Raw genomic sequence first — 22505 nt, 5'->3', positions numbered from 1 at the left:
ACCCAGAGTGACATTTACTAGAAGGCTCCGCAAATCACATAGCCAGTATTTCTCACAGTGAGTTCGCTGGTTTGAAGAGGTCTACGATACATAAAGTGTAACCGCTTGCAACAGTCATGAGTATTATCAGTGTTAGAAAGTTGGAAAACTACATTATCCAAATATGATTACCTGTGGAGGTGTGTATACTGCAATTGCCATATCTGCAGACCAAAGGCTGCAACAAGCTAATACCCACATGTGCTGTGACTGTGTAAGCATATATTCTGAGAGCTATGCACTGTACACTCCATAAACTCCGATCTCTGCAACCAATCAATCCTGCTTCTCTTGTCCGTGTACAAGACTCCCACAATACAGATTTAGTGGGAAATCCACAGGAAGAGAGTTGCTGGTAGTCAAAGTTACCACCAAATGAATACAAAAAGATCAAAATGAGGACAGAGATGTTCACAGAATCCATCCACATTTATTCTCCCACTAGCTGTATTTTTCTGCAACATTTGTCCCCAAATAAAACAGAAAAGGTGTGACTGTTGAATAAGATCGTCCCTAATCCAGCACAAAGGGTGTGCTGTGTTTTGGGGAACAACATTTTGTGAGGTGTGTCATATTTCTGGTTTGGATTTGAGAGTTGTCTTGTTTGTATTGTTTTAAAATATACATCATCTTAAATAGAAGGCTTTTTAGAATTGACTTGTCTTTGAAGGCGGTGCTTCAATATTTCCTTGAAACCAAAGGTGTGTTAACTATTACATTTAGGACGGAGTGTGGCACAGTGGGTAAGGAACTGCGCTTGTAACCGAAAGGTCGGAGGTTCGATTCCCGGGTAAGGACACTGCCGTTGTACCCTTGAGCAAGGTACTTAACCTGCATTGCTTCAGTATATATCCTGCTGTATAAATGGATACAATGTAAAGTGCTATGTAAAAAGTTGTGTAAGTCGCTCTGGATAAGAGCGTCTGCTAAATGCCTGTAATGTAATGTAATTTACACTATTCGTCAAAAATTGTAGATGCAACCAGTCAAAAAACTTACCGGAACTTCTTACCTTAAGCAGGAAATTACGTAATCATTGTAATAGTGCAAGTTTAAATGATCTCTGATCTGCGCTATGGAAACGACCAATCAGAATGTGCGAATTTGAACAGAGGGCGCGTACGCACTCTGACGTCCTGTTTCTGTAACGTTTGCAAATTCAGAAGAAAGCACCGGGCCACAATCTTTATTCGCAAACAAAATTAGTTCAAATGTCATTATTAAAAATGGATGCTTAATTCGCATTAAACAAGAACGCAGTAGGTTACGTACGGACTCCTTCGGGTAAAGTGAGTACCCCAAATAATCAGCCATAAACGTTTTGGAGATGCAAGTTCTGCAAATTAGTTACGCTAGCTAGCTAAGTTGACTAAAGTCGAACGTGGCTAGCTAATGTAACGTAGCTGACGTATCAAGCTGAAGAAGATGTCAGCCTAAAGTCAGTCTGCGTCTGATAGGCAACTAACTTGGTTACTTTCACGATCGGCTTAATTTGTATTGCTAACCTAGTGTATTGAACCGCTAACGTTGTTTGAGAAGCACTTTCTAGCTACGGAAGTGTAGCTAAGTGGTTTAACTTTAACTTCATAGATAGAAACCCAACGAGCTAGCGTGGGCAATTAGTCTGCTTAAGTTATTAAATGTGGGGGAGATGCATTGCCCATTTAGTGCTGTTACTGTGTATTTCAACTTTATGTTTGGTGTGATTCTTCCAGGTAACGTAATCCACCCGTGAATTTAGGTACCTAAATGTCGCAGAGATGAATAGATTTGGAAGAAACGAGCCGTTGGTTTTGAAAACCTATGGCAAGCACTCAAGGAAGGTGGAACGCTGGATTTCCCCAGACATCAGGAAAACTGCCTTCGCGAGCACCTCTTCGTCTGACCTGTCCATCGGTGAATCCAGTGGGCTGCGCTTTATAAGAAGGTACCGTAATAGCTTACACTAATGTTTATTAATTTGAGTACTAATAATTACGGTTCATTTAACACAGAGGTTGACACCCTAAGCCGTGTTGGGCCGCATTATGTGCTATTTTTTTCGTTGTTAGTCATCGCTTAAGTAGGCCAGTTTATGGCACAGTTGACCTGCATCAGATGGTACTTTGAATTTTTAGGTCTTAAATTGATTGCTGATTTTATGTTAAAACAAGCCAGTATATCATGCAGCCCCATTACGGGGGTAGACACCTCCGATTTAGCGCTTTTGTGTACTTGGAGATGTTTCACTGTTTCCGAGCAACCAGACAGGCACACATGATGATGTTGGTGCTCTTTTCAGGAATAAGAAAGTGAGCACCGCGTCCTCAAGGCCAGTGCGAGCGGCGAAGAAAAAGGCCCTGAACGGTTTGCGCGAGAGTGACAGTGATGCGGAGAACTTTCTCGACCCCACTCCCGAGCAGAAACTCGGCGCCAGTCGGAAAAGGTCCGTCTTTCAATGATGTTGAATGTAAATCTGAAGTGTGCCTTTTTCCACGTTTAAAACACAACTCACAGTTCTTGCGCAATTACGGAGAGATCACGTTCATCACTGATCCTGCAATGCAGTTGTACTCCCACTGCTGCCTATTACCATGGTGCTAGAAACTGTATTTATTAATCTTTCCCACGGACATTGACACAGGGTCGGTTTAAAAACTTGCGTTCATTGCCGTAATTAAAGTACACCTGCGATTATTCTAGCTTGAGTAGGCTAAAGACGTCCTGAACTTGGAGCTGTTTTTTGTTAAAGGAGGGGAACCCTGAGTGTCAAAGCCTTGCCGAAGTGGAAGAGACCGCTTTCGGAGAGCACCAGCGAGAGCGAGGAGGAGAAGACCTCCAAAAGCCGAGCGACCAGCTGTGGCTCGGGGGCGATGGGTTCAGGCCTGAAGTAAGAAATGTGCGGTGTTCACTTTTTCTACAGTCTGTGATGATACAGACTCTGCTTTGATTCAGTTCATAGTTCTCTCTTTGACCCCAAGCACTGGCTCTTACACACTTCATGAACATAGGTTGAACATAGGTTGTAGCCTTCAGATTTGAAGTGGAAATCCTTACTTTTTTGATATTAAAAAAATGCCACAAGCATTACCTTTTCCCTGCTGGTGTATCTGTAGCAATATCGATTCAACATGTTATAGTATAGTTAGTTAGTTGTCCCTGGAGTGTGAAAACAAACTTTTGTGACCACCAGTCACCACGATGTCGCCAAATCCACCAAAAATGAAAAAGTAAGGATAGCCACTTTAAGCAGCTGTAATTCCATTCTAGTCTGTGCTCTTAACATGGACCGGACCTTTCCGTTCAGTGGTGAAAGCTGTAGGTGATTACACCAGCGCATACCTGGCTGCTGGAAGTGTGTGTGCAAACGTGTCCCCGTGTGCTTGTTTATTTGTGTGTTTGTTTCCTGATCCAGGCCAGGTAATTCTGCGGCGCTGCCGTCCTACCTGAGCCGGTTCGTCACACATCGCAGGAGGGGGGCGCCCGAAAAGCCGAGGGTGACTCAGCCGAGTCGGACGGCGCAGAAACCTCGCGTGAGAAACGGGAAAACTTAACGTCGCTTTTTTTTATCACGGTGAGATAAACGCCCGTCGCGGTTTACGTAAACGCCTCCCCCCTTTACAGGTTTCCGTTGGCGACGGGAGCTGGAATTCGTCGGAGGATTTCCTGAAGAGCCTGACCCTCGCTCAGCGGAGCAGGAAGGTGCGGCCGGTGCCGAGGCGGGCCTTGCCTTCCGCCAACTCCAGCGCGGAGCTGGTCTCCCCCGCGCCGGACCTCCGCGGGGCCCGGGTCGTCCTGAAAGCGGTTTCGCTCAACGGCTCCGCCGACGACAGACCCGCGGCGAGCGGCTACAAGAAGCCCCTGCTGTCCAGCACCCCGTCCGTCTCCGCCCGGCCCGGCTACCGGCACCCGGAACCTTCCATCAGCGAGATCTCCTGCAGCATGGACGACGCGGAGGAGGCCTTCCGGCCCGCCGCGGACGCCACGGGGAGCCTCGCGTCTCCAGGGCAACAGGAGCTCAGAGTCCTGCTGGAGAGCAGTGAGGAGAACGAGGGAGGAAGGGTTGGGCTTCCCGTTTCTCACGGCAACGCCGGCGTCCCCCAGCACAGCGCGGAGCTGTTCTCGCGGGTCGACTGCGAGGCGCGGGTGAGGGACGGGCCCGGGACGGTGCGGAACCTCCCGTCTTCGGAGAACCTCTCCGTGCAGTTCCTGTCGGCCGAGACCCATTTGGTTTCGCTGGCGGCGTCCCTGAAAGAGAGGGGCACGCCCGTGGTGGTTTTGGAAAGGGCGGACCTGTCGGATCACCTGAGCGGCGGGAGGGGTGAGCGGGAGGAGGAGGAGGACACGTACTCGTCCTGCCTGGATTCGGAGTCGGCGCTGAGGGGCAGCGGGTCCGAGGACAAGCTGGGCTCCAGCGCCGAGGTGCCGGGAGGGAGCGGGAGCGCGGGGGCCAGCCACGGCGACGGGGGCCCGGGTGAGGACGCGGGGCGAGGTCCGGGGGACGAGGAGCACCGTGGTGCTGGGCTGAGGTCGGGAGAATGGGAGGAAAGCGCTTCCGTCATGTGGATCCCACCGAGCCCTCTTGGCGAGGGCGGTGGCGGACGTCTGGGAGACGCGGAGCGCGGCGCCTTTGGGGCGGCCCACGGTTCGAGTCCCGCCCCGAATGCGGGTGACGGCGTCCCGGTCGCCGAGCAGAGCAGAGACCTGTTCCTGGACCGGTCTGAGGTCGAGCCTGAGGACGGGAGCGGGGAAGCTCCTCCCGCTGCGGCGTCCGGTGAAAAGGCGTCTCTGTCGCCCGAGGAGGAGGAGGATGCTGGGAATGCCCGTCCTCTACCGGTCGTGTCCGTCAGGGCCAGTTTGGAAAAGCGGTGCCGTTTGGTCCAGCCCACAGTTCTACTCAGACCCCTCGATCTGTCCCAGTGGATTGTGGGCCACGGAACCCTGCCGGCGCGGGGCTCCCACTCGGCCCGAGAGCCTCAGCGCGGGGCCCGGAGCTCCGGGAGCGATCCGCACAGTTCCCCAGTGAGCAGTGACCCCCAGGGGCGGCCCCAAAGCTCGCCGGAACGACCCGGCCGAGCGAATCCGGTGCGGGACGGCGGGAGGCCCAGCGTGGGACCCAGGAGGCGGCTGTCGTCCACGTCCGCGTTCGCGTCCGGCGCGGCCAAATCGGCGAGCGTTTCGGCCAGCTTCGCTCTGTCCCCCGGGCAGAAGAGGGGTCCCGGCAGAGCCAGGAACCAGGGCGCGCCCCCCCCCAGAGACAGGCCGGGGACGGGGCGGAAGGCGTGCGTCAGCGGGCTCAGCGTCAGCAGGTGGGCCAAGAACGACCGGCACCGGCAGAGGCCGAAAAAGGGCCCCGCCCAGTCGCACCTGTCCCGCGCCGGAGACTGCTCCCTCTTCGACTTCCAGCTGGGGCCCAACACCAAGAAGCAGCCTGTGAGTGCCCTCCGTCCCAACCAGGGATGCTAGCGCTAACCTCGGCGCGCTAGGCTAACTAGCCTAGCCTAGCCTAGCTAGCTTAGCCTGACTAGCTTAGCCGTACTAGCCTGTTCTGATTTCATCTGCTTTTATTTTGTGGTTTAATACTGATACGTGTGCAAAAAACCAGAGCTAAATCCCCAGAAGCAGCTCTTAATGAGGTCCAGCGCTATGTAATCGTCGGGCTGGGCTCTGGTCCGACGCAGAGTGGGCAGGTGGGCAGGTGTGGGGGTTTGGGGAGATGGAGCCAGAGCTCTGATGCGCTACAGCAGGACTGCAGCTCTCTGCCAGCCAGCCTGCGCTGCTGCCCAAACCTCAGCTTCGTCTGAGCGCTTTACCAGCTCTGGCATAGGGACAGTGCTGCCATTCACTCCTTCTCTGGCTGGTGAGACTGGTCTGATCGCTGGTTATATGGGGGGTAAGCTTACAGGGTGCATGGTGTTTTTAGATGGGGGGGGTCTTGGAGTGCCAATGATATTTCTGCCAATGAGTCATATTTGCACTTTAAATAGGGACAAATACATTTACACTTGCTGTTATGCGGCCTAAATAAAAAACTAATAAACATTAATACTAATAGTAATTTACGTTGTCAGGATGGCGGGAGCAGCCTGTTGAAGGACGCTGGGAGCAGCCTGTTGAAGGACGGCGGGAGCAGCCTGTTCCCGGGCCCCAGCGGCGTGGTTCTGGGGACCCCTCGGCGCGTGGAGCCCCTGAACATATCGTCCCTCCTGGCCGACTTCACCCCGGAGGCCCTGACCACGCACACCTGGAGCCGGCTGAAGGCCGCCCTGTCCGTGCACAAGAGGAAGAAGGGTACGGCCGCCCCCCCCCCCCCCCCCCCCCCAACGCCGCGCGCCTCTGGGTTTGGCGGGACAGCGGCCCTTTACCGCAGGGCTGCCCAACCCTGTTCCTGTTCCTGTTCCCAGTCTGCCCAACCCTGTTCCTGTTCCTGTTCCTGTTCCTGTTCCCAGTCTGCCCAACCCTGTTCCTGTTCCCAGTCTGCCAAACCCTGTTACTTTCCTGTTCCTGTTCCCAGTCTGCCCAACCCTGTTCCTGTTCCTGTTCCTGTTCCCAGTCTGCCCAACCCTGTTCCTGTTCCCAGTCTGCCAAACCCTGTTACTTTCCTGTTCCTGTTCCCAGTCTGCCCAACCCTGTTCCTGTTCCTGTTCCCAGTCTGCCAAACCGTGTTCCTGTTCCCAGTCTGCCAAACCCTGTTACTTTCCTGTTCCTGTTCCCAGTCTGCCAAACCCTGTTCCTGTTCCTGTTCCCAGTCTGCCAAACCCTGTTCCTGTTCCTGTTCCCAGTCTGCCCAACCCTGTTCCTGTTCCTGTTCCCAGTCTGCCAAACCGTGTTCCTGTTCCTGTTCCCAGTCTGCCCAACCCTGTTCCTGTTCCCAGTCTGCCCAACCCTGTTCCTGTTCCCAGTCTGCCCAACCCTGTTCCTGTTCCTGTTCCCAGTCTGCCCAACCGTTTTCCTGTTCCTGTTCCCAGTCTGCCCAACCCTGTTCCTGTTCCTGTTCCTGTTCCCAGTCTGCCAAACCCTGTTCCTGTTCCTGTTCCCAGCCTGCCCAACCCTGTTCCTGTTCCCAGCCTGCCCAACCCTGTTCCTGTTCCCAGTCTGCTGTTCTGTGGGTTATCACTCCAACCCTAATTAGTGTTCAAATGGACTGGAGATGTACCCCGTACTGTAGGTTTGTACTCCAACCGTAATTGGGGTTCAGATGCACTGGAGATCTACCGTCCCCCTGTATGTTTTCTCTCCAACCCTAATTATGGTTATAATGAACTGCAAATCTACCGTCCTGTAGGTTTACCCTCCAACCCTAATTAGGGTTGAAATGAAAGCCCTACAGGACTGTAGTTCTCCAGGGCAAAGTTTTGGGTGGCACAGATTTTTTTTCAGGCACAAAAGGGTGCTTATGGAAGTATCAGTGAGCGGTCCTGATCGTGTACTTGCATTAGGCAGTGGATATTGGTGGATTCATTTCTTTATTGGTTCATATCAGCTTTTGCCCTCTCAGTGCCGTTCCGCGTAAACTGAGCTTCACGGTGGGGTGAGAACGGGCTGCTGTTTTGGGTAAATGTCAGTTCCCTCCTGCCCGAGCCAGCCTGACCTTTACAGACGCGACCCTGCAGGTCGGGGTTCCCCCCCCCCCCCGCCGGTGGGGAGCTGCTGGATCTGCCGGTTCCCATGGTGACGCACCACTTAATTGATCAGTTAAAGCAGATTATCACAGTTGACTCTCACCCGGTTTTTCGGATCTGAAACGGTTGTTGAAAACCGGCTGGCCCTCTCTCTGCAGAGGGCTGTGGAGCACTGTGTTTTATTTTGTTAGAAATTGATAGATTTATCTGTCTATTGGTAGAAATCAGGTTTTAGGATATGCGCCTGTCTTTTAGTGAAATGCATGCATCTCCATTCCGTTCCTGTTAATTACTGGGTATCCTGGTGTGATGATGTTCATCTGCTGTGTTTAGATCAGTTTGCCTTATGCTGTTTAGATCAGTGTCGTTTGCTTTGGGCTGTGTAGATCAGTGTCGTTTGCTTTGGGCTGTTTAGATCAGTGTTGTTTGCTTTGGGCTGTGTAGATCAGTGTCGTTTGCTTTGGGCTGTGTAGATCAGTGTCGTTTGCTTTGGGCTGTGTAGATCAGTGTCGTTTGCTTTGGGCTGTTTACACGCAGCTCTAAATTGTTCCACATTTCTTTTTGCTGCTGCTTGCAGTAATATTTCCCTTGATGCTTCACAGAGCAGAGACTGAAGCTTTGCTTTCTCGCTCTCTCTCTCCCTCCCTCTCTCTCTCTCTCCTCCTCTCCCTCCCACTACCTCTCCCTCCGTCTCTCTCCTCTATCACTCTCTCCCTCCATCTGTCCTCTCTCTCTCCCTCCTGCCATCTCTCCTCTCTCCATCTCTCCCTCCCTCTCTCTCCATCTGTCCCTCCCTGCATCTGTCCTCTATCTCTTCCTCCCTCTCTCTCCACCTGTCTCTTGCTCCATCTGTCCTCTATTTCTCCCTCCATCTCTCCCTCCCTCAATCTCTCTCCTCTCTAACTCTCTCTCCCTCCCTCAATCTCTCTCTACTCTCTCTCCCTCCCTCAATCTCTCTCTCCTCTCTCTCCCTCCCTCAATCTCTCTCTCCTCTCTCTCTCTCTCTCCCTCCCTCAACTCTCTCTCTCTCCCTCCCTCTCTCTTTCTCAGCTTTCTTCACTCCTCAGAAGCTGAGCCTGTCCCAGGCTGAGCTCCATGGCGACGGCTCGCTGGATGGGAGCGCCCGTCTGCTCTACTCCCCCCAGTGCACCCCCCTCTCCCGCCACCTGAAGGCCAGCCTCCTGAGGAGCGCCACAGCGACCCCTCTGGTGAGCGTGTGTAACTGCAGCAGGGAAGAGGCTCCTGTCTGTTTCTGGAGGGCGTTTCTGTGCACCTAGTCAAAATCATAACACCGAGCTCTACGCTAGCTTTTTGTCCAAGGAGCCCATGTGCTCCTGAGCTTAAAACTCTTGGAGCACGCAAATGCATCCCAGAGAGTAGAAGCGCTCCTAAGTTAGTGCACATCAATTTTCAGGAGCAAAAGCTCCTAAAATGGGAGCCCTGTAACAAGCAAAACAAAAACACCACAAAACCGAGGCCATTTTATTCCACTGAGGTTTTCGATGGGTTTTTTTTTTAATCCAAAAAGCTGAAAAGTTGCAACACTGCCCCCTGCAGGAGGACTTGGTAGTGCTCTGTTGGAGGCCAGTGTGGCTGCTGAAGGCTGGCGTGTAATGTGGTTGCTGGGAAACAAAACGACAGGGTTGCTGTAGGCCTGAAGACGTTCTGACTCTAAAACTGTCTCCCCCCTGGCTCCTCCCCCTGCCCCCCCGTGTCCCCCCCGCCCCGCCCCGCCCCACAGGGCGCCAGCCTGCTGTCAGAGGACATCACCGACGCTGAGAAGCTGTACCTGGAGTGCCAGCAGGAGGGGCCCGTCCCGTTTGAGCAGTGCATCCCGCCCCACAGGATGAAGCTCTGCAAGAAGGTGGGGGAAGGGACGTTTGGGGAGGTGTTCACCACCACCAACGACTCCAACGAGACCGTGGCTTTGAAGGTACCTGCCCCCCCCCCCCCGTGTGAGAGCATCCGTACTGACGTAACATGATCATAACTGTTTACATCCTTACTGACCACAACATGACTGTCTGTTTACATCCGTACTGACCGTAACATGATCATAACTGTTTACATCCGTACTGACCATAACATGACCGTCTGTTTACATCCTTACTGACCACAACATGACCGTCTGTTTACATCCTTACTGACCACAACATGACCGTCTGTTTACGTCCCTACTGACCGTAACATAATGTGACTGTCACCGTGTTAGCCCTTGCTGATCATACCGCTCTCGCTGTCTGATCTTGCCTGCAGATTGTGCCCATCGAGGGCAAGCAGAAAGTGAACGGGGAAGATCAGAAGAGTTTTGGGGAAATTCTTCACGAAGTGATCATCTCAAAGTGCGTTCACGCTGCACCAGTTTCGCTTCGGAAGTGCACTGAAATATTTAGCAGAACGGAGCGTTCTTAACGGAGAGTTTGGGATTCCGTCAGCATGACTGGCATGAGCTGAACTGAAACTTGGCATCTTGGGAAATGTTGGCGGCTCTTAATACGTTTGTTTTTTTTGTTTTTCTTTAGGGAGCTCAGCAGCTTGGATGCTAAGGAAATGAACAAAACTAACGGTTTTATAGGATTAAACAAGTAAGTGTGCTTCGCTGATATTTTATTTATTTATTCATTTTTGTTGTTTTCTCCCATTGCTGCCATGGTTACAGTTTGAATTGTTGTGGGGAGAGTTGCTGCGGAACCGTACATGATTACAGATGACTTCGGTTAGACTAATTTGGGTGCAGTCATCCGTTTCGGCTGGTTTCTAAGCGGAGTGGTTTTTTTTCCCAGCCTGCACTGCGTTCGAGGCCCGTATCCCAAGCTCCTCTTGAGCGCCTGGGACAAATTCGACAAGCAGAGGAGGTCGGAAAACGACCGTCCCGGTAAGAGCCGCTCTCCTGGTCGAGTCCCAAAACTCGAAACGTACATCAGGCTTATATTGGTCAGGGGGTAGGTAGGGCATGAACTGGCTACCTTGTTAAAATCGGGCAAAAATAAAATAATTTAGAATTCAATCAACATTATCCTTAAGTTTAACTATTAAAAAAAAGTGTCTCCCCCCCCCCCCCCCCCCAACGAACAGTTTGGGAAATTGAGTGATCACTGAAACTTAACTTTCCAAAATGAATTTGCGTGTTGCGTTGTGTCCCCACCCCAGACTTCTTTGAGGAGGATCAGCTGTTTCTCATCCTGGAGTTTGAGTTCGGTGGCAGTGACCTGGAAGCCATGAATGGCAAGGTAAAGCAAAAAAAAAAAAACTCACACTGCTTCCGAATTTTACTCTGCTGGTACTCTGGAGTAGCATTAGCTATTGCATGGGTGAGGCTTAGTGTTCATTCTTCACTGACTGTATCGATTGTGTCCCTCCCCTCAGTGCTCTGTGGAACAGATGCTGCTCTGAGCTGCAGTGTTTCATTTCTGTACCATACTGTGAGCCGCCCGGAGTACTGCTGTCCATCAGCTAGACGATTTCTTAAAATAGTTTTTTAATAGCGTAATATTTTATCTTGTCCAGGGGTGTCCAGTCCTGTTTGAAAAGGGCCGGTGTGGTTGCAGGAGTTTTGTTTTAGCCCAGTACTAAGACACCTGATTCTGCTTATCAAGGTCTCCATTAAATGTGGCGTTGTAGTAGCTGGGCTAAAACAGAAGCCAGCACCCGCACTGGCCATTTTCGGATAAGACTGGGCAGCCCTGCTGCAGTCTAGTGGAAATGCTGTCACTCTGTCTTCATGTGCAGATTGGTCGTGTCCTTATAAGGTACCTTCTCTGGGACAGTATGTTATATGAATTACAGTAAGCGGTGGTGTAATGGTTTTTTTGTTTTGTTTTTTTTTTTGTTCTGAACCTGTCCCTCCCCCTGACCCCGCTACAGCTCTCCTCATTGGTCGTTGCTAAGAGCATCCTGCACCAGGTGACCGCCGCCCTGGCTGTGGCGGAGCAGGCGCTGTGTTTCGAGCACAGGTGAGAGAGGAGTGCCGCCGTGGGGTCAGGTTAAGGGGTGAGCTCGCCATTAGCACCCGCCGCTAGCACGATGTCCTTAGCCATGCTAACGGCGGGGGCGAGACGGAGCGGCGTTTCTGCATTTCCCACAATCCTCCGGGCCTCAGACCTGTGCTCTCTGCCCTTATCCCCTTGGGCCTTTTGGGGTAAAGGGGCGGGGCTAAAGATTAAGGGTCGAGTTATGGCAGTTGGCTTGCGTGGAAGGTGGTGGCCATCTTTTAATGGGAGTATGACGTCAAAGGTGATGAGGAGCTATGATAGGGCGGGGGGGAATGCTAGGCGGGGGCTTACTTTGATCTCAGCCCACCGGTGCATGAGCGAAAGGGCCTTCGGTCTGGGGCTTGGGGTGCTCACTTGGGTACATTCTGACTCTACAGGGATCTGCACTGGGGGAACATATTGGTGAAGACCACCAAGGAGAAGACCGGGACGTACGTCCTGCACGGGACCTCGCACTCCATGGAGACCAAGGGCGTCCACGTCAACATCATCGACTACTCGCTTTCCCGGCTGGAAATAGGTACGATCCACTGTCCTCTTTGCTGCGCGTGCTTTCAGAACTTCTCTTTGGAGTTTAAAGTGAGTGTGTTTTTTATTTTAAAACTGTATCTTTCAGCAGTTCTAGTGATATCTGATAAAAAGTCCTTCTCAAAGTGACATGCGCTAATGGTGCGACCTTTGACCCCGCCCCTGCTCAGATGGTCTGACCGTTTCCTGCGATATCTCTGCTGACGAGGCGCTCTTCATGGGGAAGGGGGATTACCAGTTTGACATTTACCGCAAAATGCGCGAGGAGAACAAGTAAGTGTGACGCCGCGTTCTCTCGGCCCTCTGCGGTGTGAGGCCCAGTTCAGACTGAAAAGACTCGCGACGCGACGAAACCCTTTCAGAATGTTGCACAAATGCAGCTGCAGCGCTGTGGCCTACCCGTCTCAGAATGCCTGATGCCAGCGCTTGCCAGTTCAGGGGTTTCAGCTTGTCTAGTCACACATGAGGAGTTTTTGAAGGTTGCGACGGGTTGCCAGTTGCAGGCTGTCGGATCGTGACTCTTTGGTCTGACCTGGGCTCACGGGCACAAATAAACGATTAGAATGTTCTGAGGTGAACATTCTAGTGCTGATGTCACAATCACTGCCGGTGACTGAAAGCAGGGGAGTTCTAGAACACTGACATATGAAAAAAAACCAGCTCCTCAATAACAATGCAGCTGTTGCGGTTGATTGTAACTTTTATAAAAATGTGTATGCAGCCATTAGAACAGACATTTTTTAAAATCCTTTTCCTTTTTAATTTCCCACACCCCCCATCCCTCTCCCCTTCTCCCCCACAGCAACAGCTGGAGCGAGTTCAACCCGCACACGAACGTGCTGTGGATTCACTACCTGGCTGACAAGCTGCTTCAGATGAGCTTCAGGAGCAAGGCGCAGACCAAGCCCATGCGGGAGCTGAAGAGGAGCATAGCCGAGTTCCACAGGAGCGTCCTGGCCTACGGATCGGCCGCCAGCGTTCTGGAGAGCAGCAGTCTGTTCCAGGAGGCGTAGCTGATCAACCACCCCCCCCAAATGTACTGTACATTGTAGAATGTCGATAGTTTAGATAGCGCGGATGTAAATGGCTGTTTGAGATGTCTGAAAACAAAAACTTTTGTACAATAAATTATGTCGTTGCGAACGTAACGGAAAATGCTTTTTTAAGGTGTACTTCCCGTTTAAATAAAATGAGGACTTTGACTCTCAGGAATGGCACTTTTATTAGGTGTTCTTGAAAGTGAAACGGTAATGTTTTAAAAAATGAATGTCTTGTGGGTGTATTAGAGTTCTACAGCCACACACACACACAAAATGGACGTGGCCAAGGTAAAATACTGAAAATATTTTATTTGATGCGATAGTTATGTTGTCACTGAATATGCACACAGTATGGCCTGGTCTTGGGAACCTTCCGGAAACGCGGCCCTGTCAGAGAGGCCTGTCGGCACGAGCACGACCATCGTACGCGGCCGCGCGCGGCGTCTTCCTGGCGGTAGTCTGCAGTTCTGCGATTGGCTGTCAGAAGGAGAAGTACTTGGTGAACCACTCCTGCCGCTGGGGGTCGTGAGGGTCGGGCCTGGGTTCGAGGGACCTCTGCTCTGAAGGGGTCCTGAAAGGCATCGAGCAAGCCGTCTTTTCCCAGAACGCACTGCTTGCCTTCTTTACATACAATCCAATTATACCACTTCGTATACTTACCGATGCACACCTAGCAGTTTCAGGGTCCTAACATGAACATAGAACTCAGGATATCTGCTCCCCATAGTCACTTTCCTACACACTAGTGCTGTAGTAGGACACACACGCTAGGGGCACATCCACCGAGATAGATAGCGATCCGTATAGAGTATAGCGATTATAACTGACCTGGGAGGCTGACAGCAGTAACTGACACTGGTGCGGCATCTTTGGTGGTAATAACTGACGCTGGTGCGGTGTGTTTAGCGGTAATAACTGACTGTTGTGGTGTGTTTAGCGGTAATAACTGACGCTGGTGTGGCGAGTTTAGCGGTAATAACTGACGCTGGTGTGGCGAGTTTAGTGGTAATAACTGACGCTGGTGTGGCGTGTTTAGCGGGTATAACTGACACTGGTGTGGTGTGTTTAGCGGTAATAACTGACCTGGGGGGCTGGCCGTAGCTGTTGGCGCTCTGCTGGAAGTCGTCGGCGGAAGACCCTCGGCTGTAGCGCCCTCCCTGCCGGGGCTCCAGGAGGGGGGGCGGGACCGGGGTGGTGGGCGTGGCCGTCCTGGGGGTGCTGCGGCCGTGCTCGAAGCTGGGGGACCGGACGGCGTGCGGGGACGGGGACGGGGGAGGGGCCCCCGCCACGGCCTCGGCCCCCAGGAAACTCTTCTCGTAGGAGCTGAGGTTCGGGACGCTGGTCACGCGGGGCGGCGTGTCCTCCATCTTCTTTTTCTGACACGGTAAGAGCACAGAAACACGTGAGCACGCCCCGCCAGACACCCAGCACTGCTGCACCCCTGTACCTGAGCACACGCCAAAAACTGCACTCAGGAGCACAGCGGGGTACAGCACTGCTGCACCTGAGACACCTGCTCTTCACCTGAGACACCTGCCTTTCACCTGAGACAACTGCTCTTCACCTGAGACAACTGCTCTTCACCTGAGACAACTGCCTTTCACCTGAGACAACTGCTCTTCACCTGAGACAACTGCTCTTCACCTGAGACAACTGCCTTTCACCTGAGACACAGCAGCAGCCTGCAGCTGCATAACATCAGTTCACAAGCTTAAAATGTCAGACAAATAATTAGGCTAAATAAGTTAGCATGAGGCCATTCCTGCCCTACACCAAGGGTAGGAGAGATGGGAATGTTTTCTGAAGGAACATTCAATCTCTGAGACTAGCTGCTGGCCCTACTGCAGTCGGGAAAAGTGGTTTGGCATTTATTAGAAACCAAATCAATGCCAAAATATTTGATTCGCCAGAAGACATCCTACATATTCATTTCAGCACAGCCAATTGCGTCAGAGTGGATGGTTTTATGATTTAAATTAGAGAGTTGATGTGGAGGATGTTTGAGGCTACTGATTCTCTCAGTCTGAGTGATGTACTGATTTTCTCGAGATCAAGATTTTCTCAAGTGAACTAATATCCACTTCTTCAAAATTATCTGGTCTTGGTCTAGCGTAATTTAACTGATCGTAGACCGCTTTTTGGGAGCAGGTTTTGCCAAGTACGGTATTTTGTGCCGGCTTCTTAAAGTACAGAACGACACAAATAAAAAATGTAAAAAACAGCAAACAATTTCTGCTGCACAACAGTGTCCAACAAGGCATGGTGGGGGGAAAAAAGAAAAGTCCAGTGAGTCACCCTCATGGTTGGAGTCAGGCTCCCGGGCTGAGCTCTGTTCTCGTACATCTTCAGCGTGGAGCTGTCCCCGACCACTAGGGGGTGCTGATGCAGATGGTGTCTCTCCTCCTGGGGTGAAACAGGTGGCGTGTCTTAGACCAGGGACGTGCGGTCCCCACCCCTGTCTTTCCAAACAAGCTCTCACTCTCACAACGGTGCGGGGGAGAGAAGCGATGGCTCATCTGTTTGAGCCAGCTACCGGTAATTTTAAAATGTAAAAAAAAAAAAATACATTTAAGAATCAAGTGCTTGAAGTGCCTGGTTGGAACAGGAAACTGCAGACTCTGCAGACCCCTCAGCAGGCAGCATAAAGGAGAAGCAAAGATGCTACCAGTGAAAATCTTCATCTTCATTACAGCTACAGAGCTCCTCTCTGCTTATATTCTAGAGCCATCTACAGAAATGGAGCAGTGATGCATTTCTAAAAGTGGGTTACAGCCATACCACTGCCCCCCCGCCCCCCACTTCCTGTAATGCTCTCCCGCCTGTTGGCTGAAGCTAGGCAGGGCTAACTGGGGGGGGGGGGGGATCGGGGGGGCGGGAGACCTGGGAAGACCCAGGCAGCATTCCAAATGAGGAAAACATCGCGAGCGGCTCTGGTCGTTGATTGGGTGATTATAGTATGCTGTGTCACGGGATCTCAAATCTCATCGTCAGCTGGATTTAGTTAGCCCAGCAGTTACACAGCACCGGAAAGAGCGCGAAAGCGTCTCAAAGGTTGTGGCGGAAAGCCGAAAACCGTTACCGGTGACTGCGGCGTTCGGGGCGAAACGAGGCACAGGGGCTTGTGTGATGAGCACAGCCATGGTTACTGCTGGCAGTGCTGTTGGTTGACCAGCAGGGGGCAGTCTTCGCTCCCGATGAAGCAGAAGACCAGCGATCTGGTGCCGTGACGGGGGACTTAACACAAACAAAATGGCCACTCGTGTGTCGCCAAGCTGAGGGCTACGTATTAGCCGCGGATCTCTTACAGCCTCAGTATGAAGTGCTCTGAGCTTCAGGAGAGACTGTGCAAATGTGACCTCTTACCACCAGCCGTTTGATGAGCTGGTCTCTCTCACTCAGCTTGTCCTGGAGCAGCCCGATAACCTGCAGATCCTCTATCCGGGATTCCCGCCTCTTCATCTTCTCTTCCTTCTCCCTCAGTCTGGGATTAACAGAAAACAGAATATTTCTAATAAATAAAAACCTAAATGTATGCTTATTTTTGTATACTGACATAACAGGAAATGATTTGAGTGCTTTTGTCATAGATGAGGAGAGAATATAATGTATTTGTGAACTTTGGCACTTTTTTTCTTTTTTTTTATAAGTCTCATCTTCGAGTCATTACATTCCTTCCTTTCATGAAGAAAATCATTTTGAAATTTGGTAAGCTGGTAACTACAGTTCAGGCTTCATTTTATAATAAAAGATGCATTTAATGAACTGAGAGCGGAGTTTATAATGTTCCCTCTCTGAGTGACATTACCGCTTCCGTTGGGAGGTATTAGGGGACGGTACGACATCAGCTACAGAAATAGCGCCCTGCCACGCTCAGATTTCCGTCCCCTGTTATTTAATAACAGTGTTATTGGCTAAGCCAAGAGCGTTTGTGCTGTCGCTGTCACTGACGCGCACTTTTAAACGCCTCCCGTGCGTTTCCCGTTCCTGATGCCTGTTTCGCGGTGGGCGGGCCGATTGGACGGACGGGCGGGCGGGCGAGCCGATTGGACGGGCGGGCGAGCCGATTGGACGGGCGGGCGGGCAGGCGGACGGGTCGATTGGATGGGTGGGCGGGCGAGCCGATTGGACGGACGGGCGGGCGGGCGGGCAGGCGGGCGAGCCGATTGGACGGGCGGGCGGGCATGCGGGCGTACGCACTCGGTTTCCAGGGAGACGATGCGCGCCTGCAGCCGCGTCTGGGCGCTGCTGAAGTCGGAGACGATGGTCTGGATCTCCTTCCGGTGCTCCCGCCGCAGGCTGTCCGCCTCCAGGTGTGGCCGGCCCCCCTTCGCCCCCTCGTCCCAGCACCTGAGAGACGGGACGGGGGAGCTACAGGTAGATCACAGGAGGGGTGAGGTCCACCCCCCTCCCTTCTGAGTCTCGCCATGCGCTCAAACAATCTCTGCATGCTCTACCACCGCCAAGCGTCTCACAAGCACAATAACCACAACCTCATAACATTACCTCCTATCATTTTACTGTGTCCACAAAGCACCTATAACTCTTAAAATAACATTATAACCTCATACCTATAACCTCAAAACATTACCTTCTATCATTTCAGTTTATCCACGAAGCACCTTACGAGCACAATAACCACAACCTCAAAACATTACCTCCTATCATTTTACTGGACATCCTCCCTTTTGTCGCCTCCCTCGTGAACTCATCCCTATCTTCTGGATGTTTCCCCTCATCCTTCAAGAAGGCCCACATCACCCCGCTGCTGAAGAAACCCACACTAGATCCTTCAGTCATTCAGAACTACCGCCCGGTATCTCTCCTCCCTTTCCTATCCAAAACACTCGAACGTGCTGCATCTAACCAGCTCTCTGCTTATTTCTCTGAGAACAACCTGCTTGATCCCCACCAGTCTGGCTTCAGGCCTGGCCATTCGACTGAGACTGCACTCCTCTCGGTCAGTGAGTCACTCCATGCCGCACGAGCAGCCTCCCTCTCCTCTGTCCTGATTCTCCTAGACCTCTCCGCTGCATTTGACACTGTGGACCACTCTACCCTCCTGTCCTCCCTGGCAGCAACAGGGATCCGCGGCACAGTCCTTGACTGGATTGAGTCCTACCTCTCTGACCGCTCCTTCCAGGTTGCCTGGGCGGGTAAGGTATCACCACCCCGTCCCCTCACCACCGGAGTTCCCCAGGGCTCAGTCCTTGGTCCCCTTCTCTTCTCCATGTACACCAGATCCCTTGGCCCTGTTATTTCTGCCCATGGCTTGTCCTATCATTCCTATGCCGACGACACGCAACTCTTTCTCTCCTTCTCCCCATCGGACACACAGGTCCCCGCCCGCATCTCCGCTTGCCTGAGGGACATACAGAGCTGGATGGACAATCACCACCTGAAGCTCAACCCGGGAAAGACGGAGCTAATCTTTATTCCTGCTCTATCCTCTCCCCTCCTCGACTTTTCCATTTCCTTAGGGGACACCGTAGTGACATCATCACCCTGCGCCAAGAATCTCGGAGTGATGATGGACAACAGGCTGTCCCTCTCCAACAACATTGCAGCAGTAACCCGGGCATGCAGATTTTTCCTATACAATATCCGCAGAATCCGCCCCTTTCTCACCACCTACTCAACCCAGCTCCTGGTCCAAGCAATGGTTCTATCCCGCCTGGACTACTGCAACTCTCTTCTGGCTGGACTACCGGCATCTGCCACCAGACCCCTGCAGCTCATTCAGAATGCTGCGGCTCGTCTGGTCTTCAACCTCCCCAGACACTCCCACGTAACTCCCCTGCTCACTACCCTCCACTGGCTGCCTGTTATAGCTCGCATCAAATTCAAAACATTGGTTCTAGCATACCAGGCAGTCAAGGGATCAGCCCCAGCATACCTTCACAAGATATTCAAACCCTACATGCCAGCCAGATCCCTCCGTTCTGCTACCTCAGGACGCCTAGCACCTCCCCCTCTTCGCACCTGCACTTCCAGAACACGTCTCCTCTCTGTTCTGGCCCCACGATGGTGGAATGACCTCCCTGTGGAGGTCAGAACAGCTGAGACTGTGACCCATTTCAAACGACGACTGAAGACCCACCTCTTCAGGCTGCACCTCTCCCCATCCCTTCCCCCCCTGTAAATGACTAAACTTAGGGTTGTAACTAGGCAGCTGTTTAATAGGTGACTTAGTTGATGCGCCAGTCTTAACGACTACTTGTATTTTTATTTATTTTTCCATAGATTGCGTTGTTGCCGTTCTCGTTGTTAGTGTTAATCAGTTTAACCACCAGGGTCCAGGTTGAACTATGCGGTTGTTCCCTGTACTTGGACCGGTACTTCTCTCTAGGGGTTTCGTCATACTTGTTCCTGGTTATGGTTATACACTTTGTTGTACGTCGCTCTGGATAAGAGCGTCTGCCAAATGCCTGTAATGTAATGTAATGTACTGGGTCCACAAAGCACCTTACAATGACCACAACCTCAAACATTACCTTCTATCATTTTACTGGGTCCACAAAGCACCTTACAATGACCACAACCTCAAACATTACCTTCTAACATTTCAGTTTATCCACAAAGCACCTTACAAGCACAATTACCACAACCTCAAAACATTACCTTCTAACACTTTACTGTGTGTCCACTAAGCACTTTACAATAACCACAACCTCAAAACATCACCTTCTAACCTATAACTCTTAAAATAACATTATAACATCATACCTATAACCTCAAAACATTACCTTCTATCATTTTACTGGGTCCACAAAGCACCTTACAATGACCACAACCTCAAACATTACCTTCTAACATTTCAGTTTATCCACAAAGCACCTTACAAGCACAATTACCACAACCTCAAAACATTACCTTCTAACACTTTACTGTGTGTCCACTAAGCACTTTACAATAACCACAACCTCAAAACATCACCTTCTAACCTATAACTCTTAAAATAACATTATAACATCATACCTATAACCTCAAAACATTACCTTCTATCATTTTACTGGGTCCACAAAGCAGCTTACAATGACCACAACCTCAAACATTACCTTCTAACATTTCAGTTTATCCACAAAGCACCTTACAAGCACAATTACCACAACCTCAAAACATTACCTTCTAACACTTTACTGTGTGTCCACTAAGCACTTTACAATAACCACAACCTCAAAACATCACCTTCTAACACTTCACTGTGTCCACAAAGCACCTATAACCTCATAAAATAACATTATAACATCATACCTATAACCTCATAACATTACCTTCTATCATTTTACTGGGTCCACAAAGCAGCTTACAATGACCACAACCTCAAACATTACCTTCTAACATTTCAGTTTATCCACAAAGCACCTTACAAGCACAATTACCACAACCTCAAAACATTACCTTCTAACACTTTACTGTGTGTCCACTAAGCACTTTACAATAACCACAACCTCATAATATTACTTCCTAACATTTGTCTACACGAAGCCTCTTAAAGGTACAATAACAAAAAAAAACTTTTATTTTTAATATTTCACCGTGAATCTAATGGATTTTTTTTGGCTGCAATGCGCACTAAGTTCAGTCAGTTTGAGAGGGAAAGCATGACCATGTGCATTCTCCTGCAGGTGTGAGGTCACCTGTCAGTCTGCTGTTACCCCACACCATGCCAGCAGGCAGCTATGCAACCACACACCAGCCTCTGTACTGGGGGACTGGTGTGACCTCACCACCCCAAAAAAACAAGTGGAGCCACTTTTGGGCAACGATGCAAGGATTCGCCCTGCCCACTTCTGGGCAACGATGCAAGGGTTTGCCCCGCCCACTTTTGGGCAACGATGCAATGGTTCTCCATGCCCCCACTGAAGACCAATGCTGCGTCCGATAGTGTGTCGCTCCGCCGGATGCCTGGCACTGGCGTCCATGTTGAATTTCACTCTCCTCAAATTTCACTACACACTCCAAGCTTGGCTGCGTGGAAGTGTTTTCTCCTCGGAAAGCGACAAAGCATGTTTAACACCAGCCAGCTTCCCACTCGCCTAATCAAATATTTTCTTACATGAATTATTAATTGCACACGACGCTGGAGCTGCCGGTTCACTTTCAGAGAGATGAAATTAGACCAGGGCCCGCAGCTGCGTTCTGAGTGCTGATGGTGCCTGAGATCAGTGGGTCCACTGAACAGGTCTGTAGCACTGCACGGGCAGCCTGGCAGGCCCACACAGTGCTGCTTTACAGCTGGGACGTGTGGGCAGGGTGGGCAGGGCAGGGCACAGGCTGCCTTCACCATGTCACATGACCTCGCTCATTTCAGCACAGAGAGATAATATGAATGTATGAGAAACACTGTGGGGGGAAAAACTAATGTAAAGGCACAGAAAATATCTGCCTATAGGGGGTGTGTCCTATCCAGATCCTTCCAAACCACACCCCTCACAGTATGTTCCTGATTTTTTACACGACCAAAAAAGTATGCATTGCACAACGTGTGCGTGAAGAAAATAAAGTTTAGTGAACAGTCATACAGGGATTTAAAAATGTTAGTTTAGCTTCATCTTCACATGGTTGGTGGTTGTTACGGTTGCTCTCAAGCCCCCGCAAACATAAGCGATGCCGACATCAAGGTTTCCCAAAATAACCAATAACTTTATTTAATTACATATAAGGAATACTAAAATAGCGGCAAAACACCAGATAAAATCAAGACCCGGCCGTGGTCGAGAGGTGAGGAGAAAAAACTCCCATCTCCTGAGAAGCCGACTCCAGGCTTCTTAAAAGGGCACCGCCACAGGTGCTCACAATTAACGTTAACAAGACACACGCGTGTCCAAACGGCCAGCGCCCCCACCTGAGGCGGAGGGACGTAACAGTGGTGCTTACAGTGCCAACACCGAACACACACCCCTGGTTTCCAGATACACGCACAGGCCCATAGTACCACAGCTCCAAGTACAACTTGCACTTTGGGAGTAAAGTTTGAATATATCGTTGTCATGGCTATCCTGCTATGTCAGCAACTAAAACTACAAATGAGAGGCGAGATTTGTTCTTAGCAGCTGTTCATTCAGCTGTTGATTCAGTTAGTTCAGCAGGGAAGCACCAACCGTACCGTTATGGCAAACTGTTGGCACTCCAGTGTTTTGCAAATCTGTGCAGCAGCGGCCACTAGTGGTGGACTCACAGCACTGCCATGGCAGGCTCGTGAGCGCTATATGTTTGCCAACTGGGTTGTCGCAAGATGACAGCAGCAGATTATGAGAGCTTCTGTGCGGAGAGGTCACACTAAATCTTTTCTCGCGGTGTGAAGG

General features: G+C 51.0%; 2 protein-coding genes and 1 long non-coding RNA gene across 7 annotated transcripts in view; 1 reads left to right on the top strand and 2 right to left on the bottom strand.

Moving 5' to 3' along the window:
* Positions 1–1128: 1128 nt before the first annotated feature.
* haspin (histone H3 associated protein kinase) lies at positions 1129–13368 on the top strand. Of its 2 annotated transcripts, none has more exons than XM_035416825.1 (17): positions 1129–1328; positions 1755–1966; positions 2321–2464; positions 2771–2908; positions 3434–3551; positions 3643–5451; positions 6090–6309; positions 8691–8848; positions 9382–9573; positions 9897–9982; positions 10163–10225; positions 10424–10515; positions 10791–10870; positions 11505–11593; positions 12010–12152; positions 12331–12433; positions 12963–13368. In XM_035416825.1, the coding sequence occupies exons 2-17, from the start codon at positions 1800–1802 to the stop codon at positions 13171–13173; spliced, it is 3813 nt and encodes a 1270-aa protein (XP_035272716.1). In that variant the 5' UTR covers positions 1129–1328; positions 1755–1799; the 3' UTR covers positions 13174–13368. The 2 variants fall into 2 exon arrangements, with proteins under 2 accessions (XP_035272716.1, XP_035272717.1); XM_035416826.1 differs by lacking the exon at positions 1129–1328 and adding an exon at positions 1435–1477.
* Positions 13369–13489: 121 nt separating this feature from the next.
* Positions 13490–22505, bottom strand: part of fam184b (family with sequence similarity 184 member B) — a 36256-nt gene continuing 27240 nt past the window's right edge. Inside the window, exons 14-18 of one of the 4 annotated variants that reach the window (XM_035416501.1) lie at positions 17398–17568; positions 16564–16681; positions 15496–15603; positions 14284–14576; positions 13490–13771 (exon numbers count right to left, since the gene is read on the bottom strand). In XM_035416501.1, coding sequence (XP_035272392.1) covers positions 13681–13771; positions 14284–14576; positions 15496–15603; positions 16564–16681; positions 17398–17568 — 781 coding nt within the window. In that variant the 3' untranslated portion in view covers positions 13490–13680. Of the gene's footprint in view, positions 13772–14283; positions 14577–15495; positions 15604–16563; positions 16682–17397; positions 17569–22505 lie in introns of those variants that run through there. The other 3 variants (XM_035416502.1, XM_035416503.1, XM_035416504.1) reach the window with 3 other exon arrangements.
* On the bottom strand, positions 20237–21764 carry LOC118226703. Its single transcript, XR_004765086.1, has 3 exons — positions 20649–21764; positions 20532–20585; positions 20237–20471 (listed from the first exon to the last, which is right to left on the bottom strand). It is a non-coding gene; the product is annotated as an uncharacterized LOC118226703 (long non-coding RNA).

The sequence above is a fragment of the Anguilla anguilla genome, chromosome 5 (genome assembly GCF_013347855.1).
Source record: "Anguilla anguilla isolate fAngAng1 chromosome 5, fAngAng1.pri, whole genome shotgun sequence".
Lineage (NCBI taxonomy): Eukaryota > Metazoa > Chordata > Actinopteri > Anguilliformes > Anguillidae > Anguilla > Anguilla anguilla.
This window is presented reverse-complemented; position numbering and strand designations above follow the sequence as displayed.

What these genes read in the sequence shown, in the direction of transcription:
- haspin (XM_035416825.1), top strand. Translation starts at nt 1,800, where the DNA reads ATGAATAGATTTGGAAGAAACGAGCCGTTGGTTTTGAAAACCTATGGC. An exon ending in GCGATGGGTTCAGGCCTGAA is followed by an intron (nt 2,909 to 3,433) that starts GTAAGAAATGTG and finishes TTCCTGATCCAG; the next exon opens with GCCAGGTAATTCTGCGGCGC. An exon ending in ACGAGACCGTGGCTTTGAAG is followed by an intron (nt 9,574 to 9,896) that starts GTACCTGCCCCC and finishes TCTTGCCTGCAG; the next exon opens with ATTGTGCCCATCGAGGGCAA.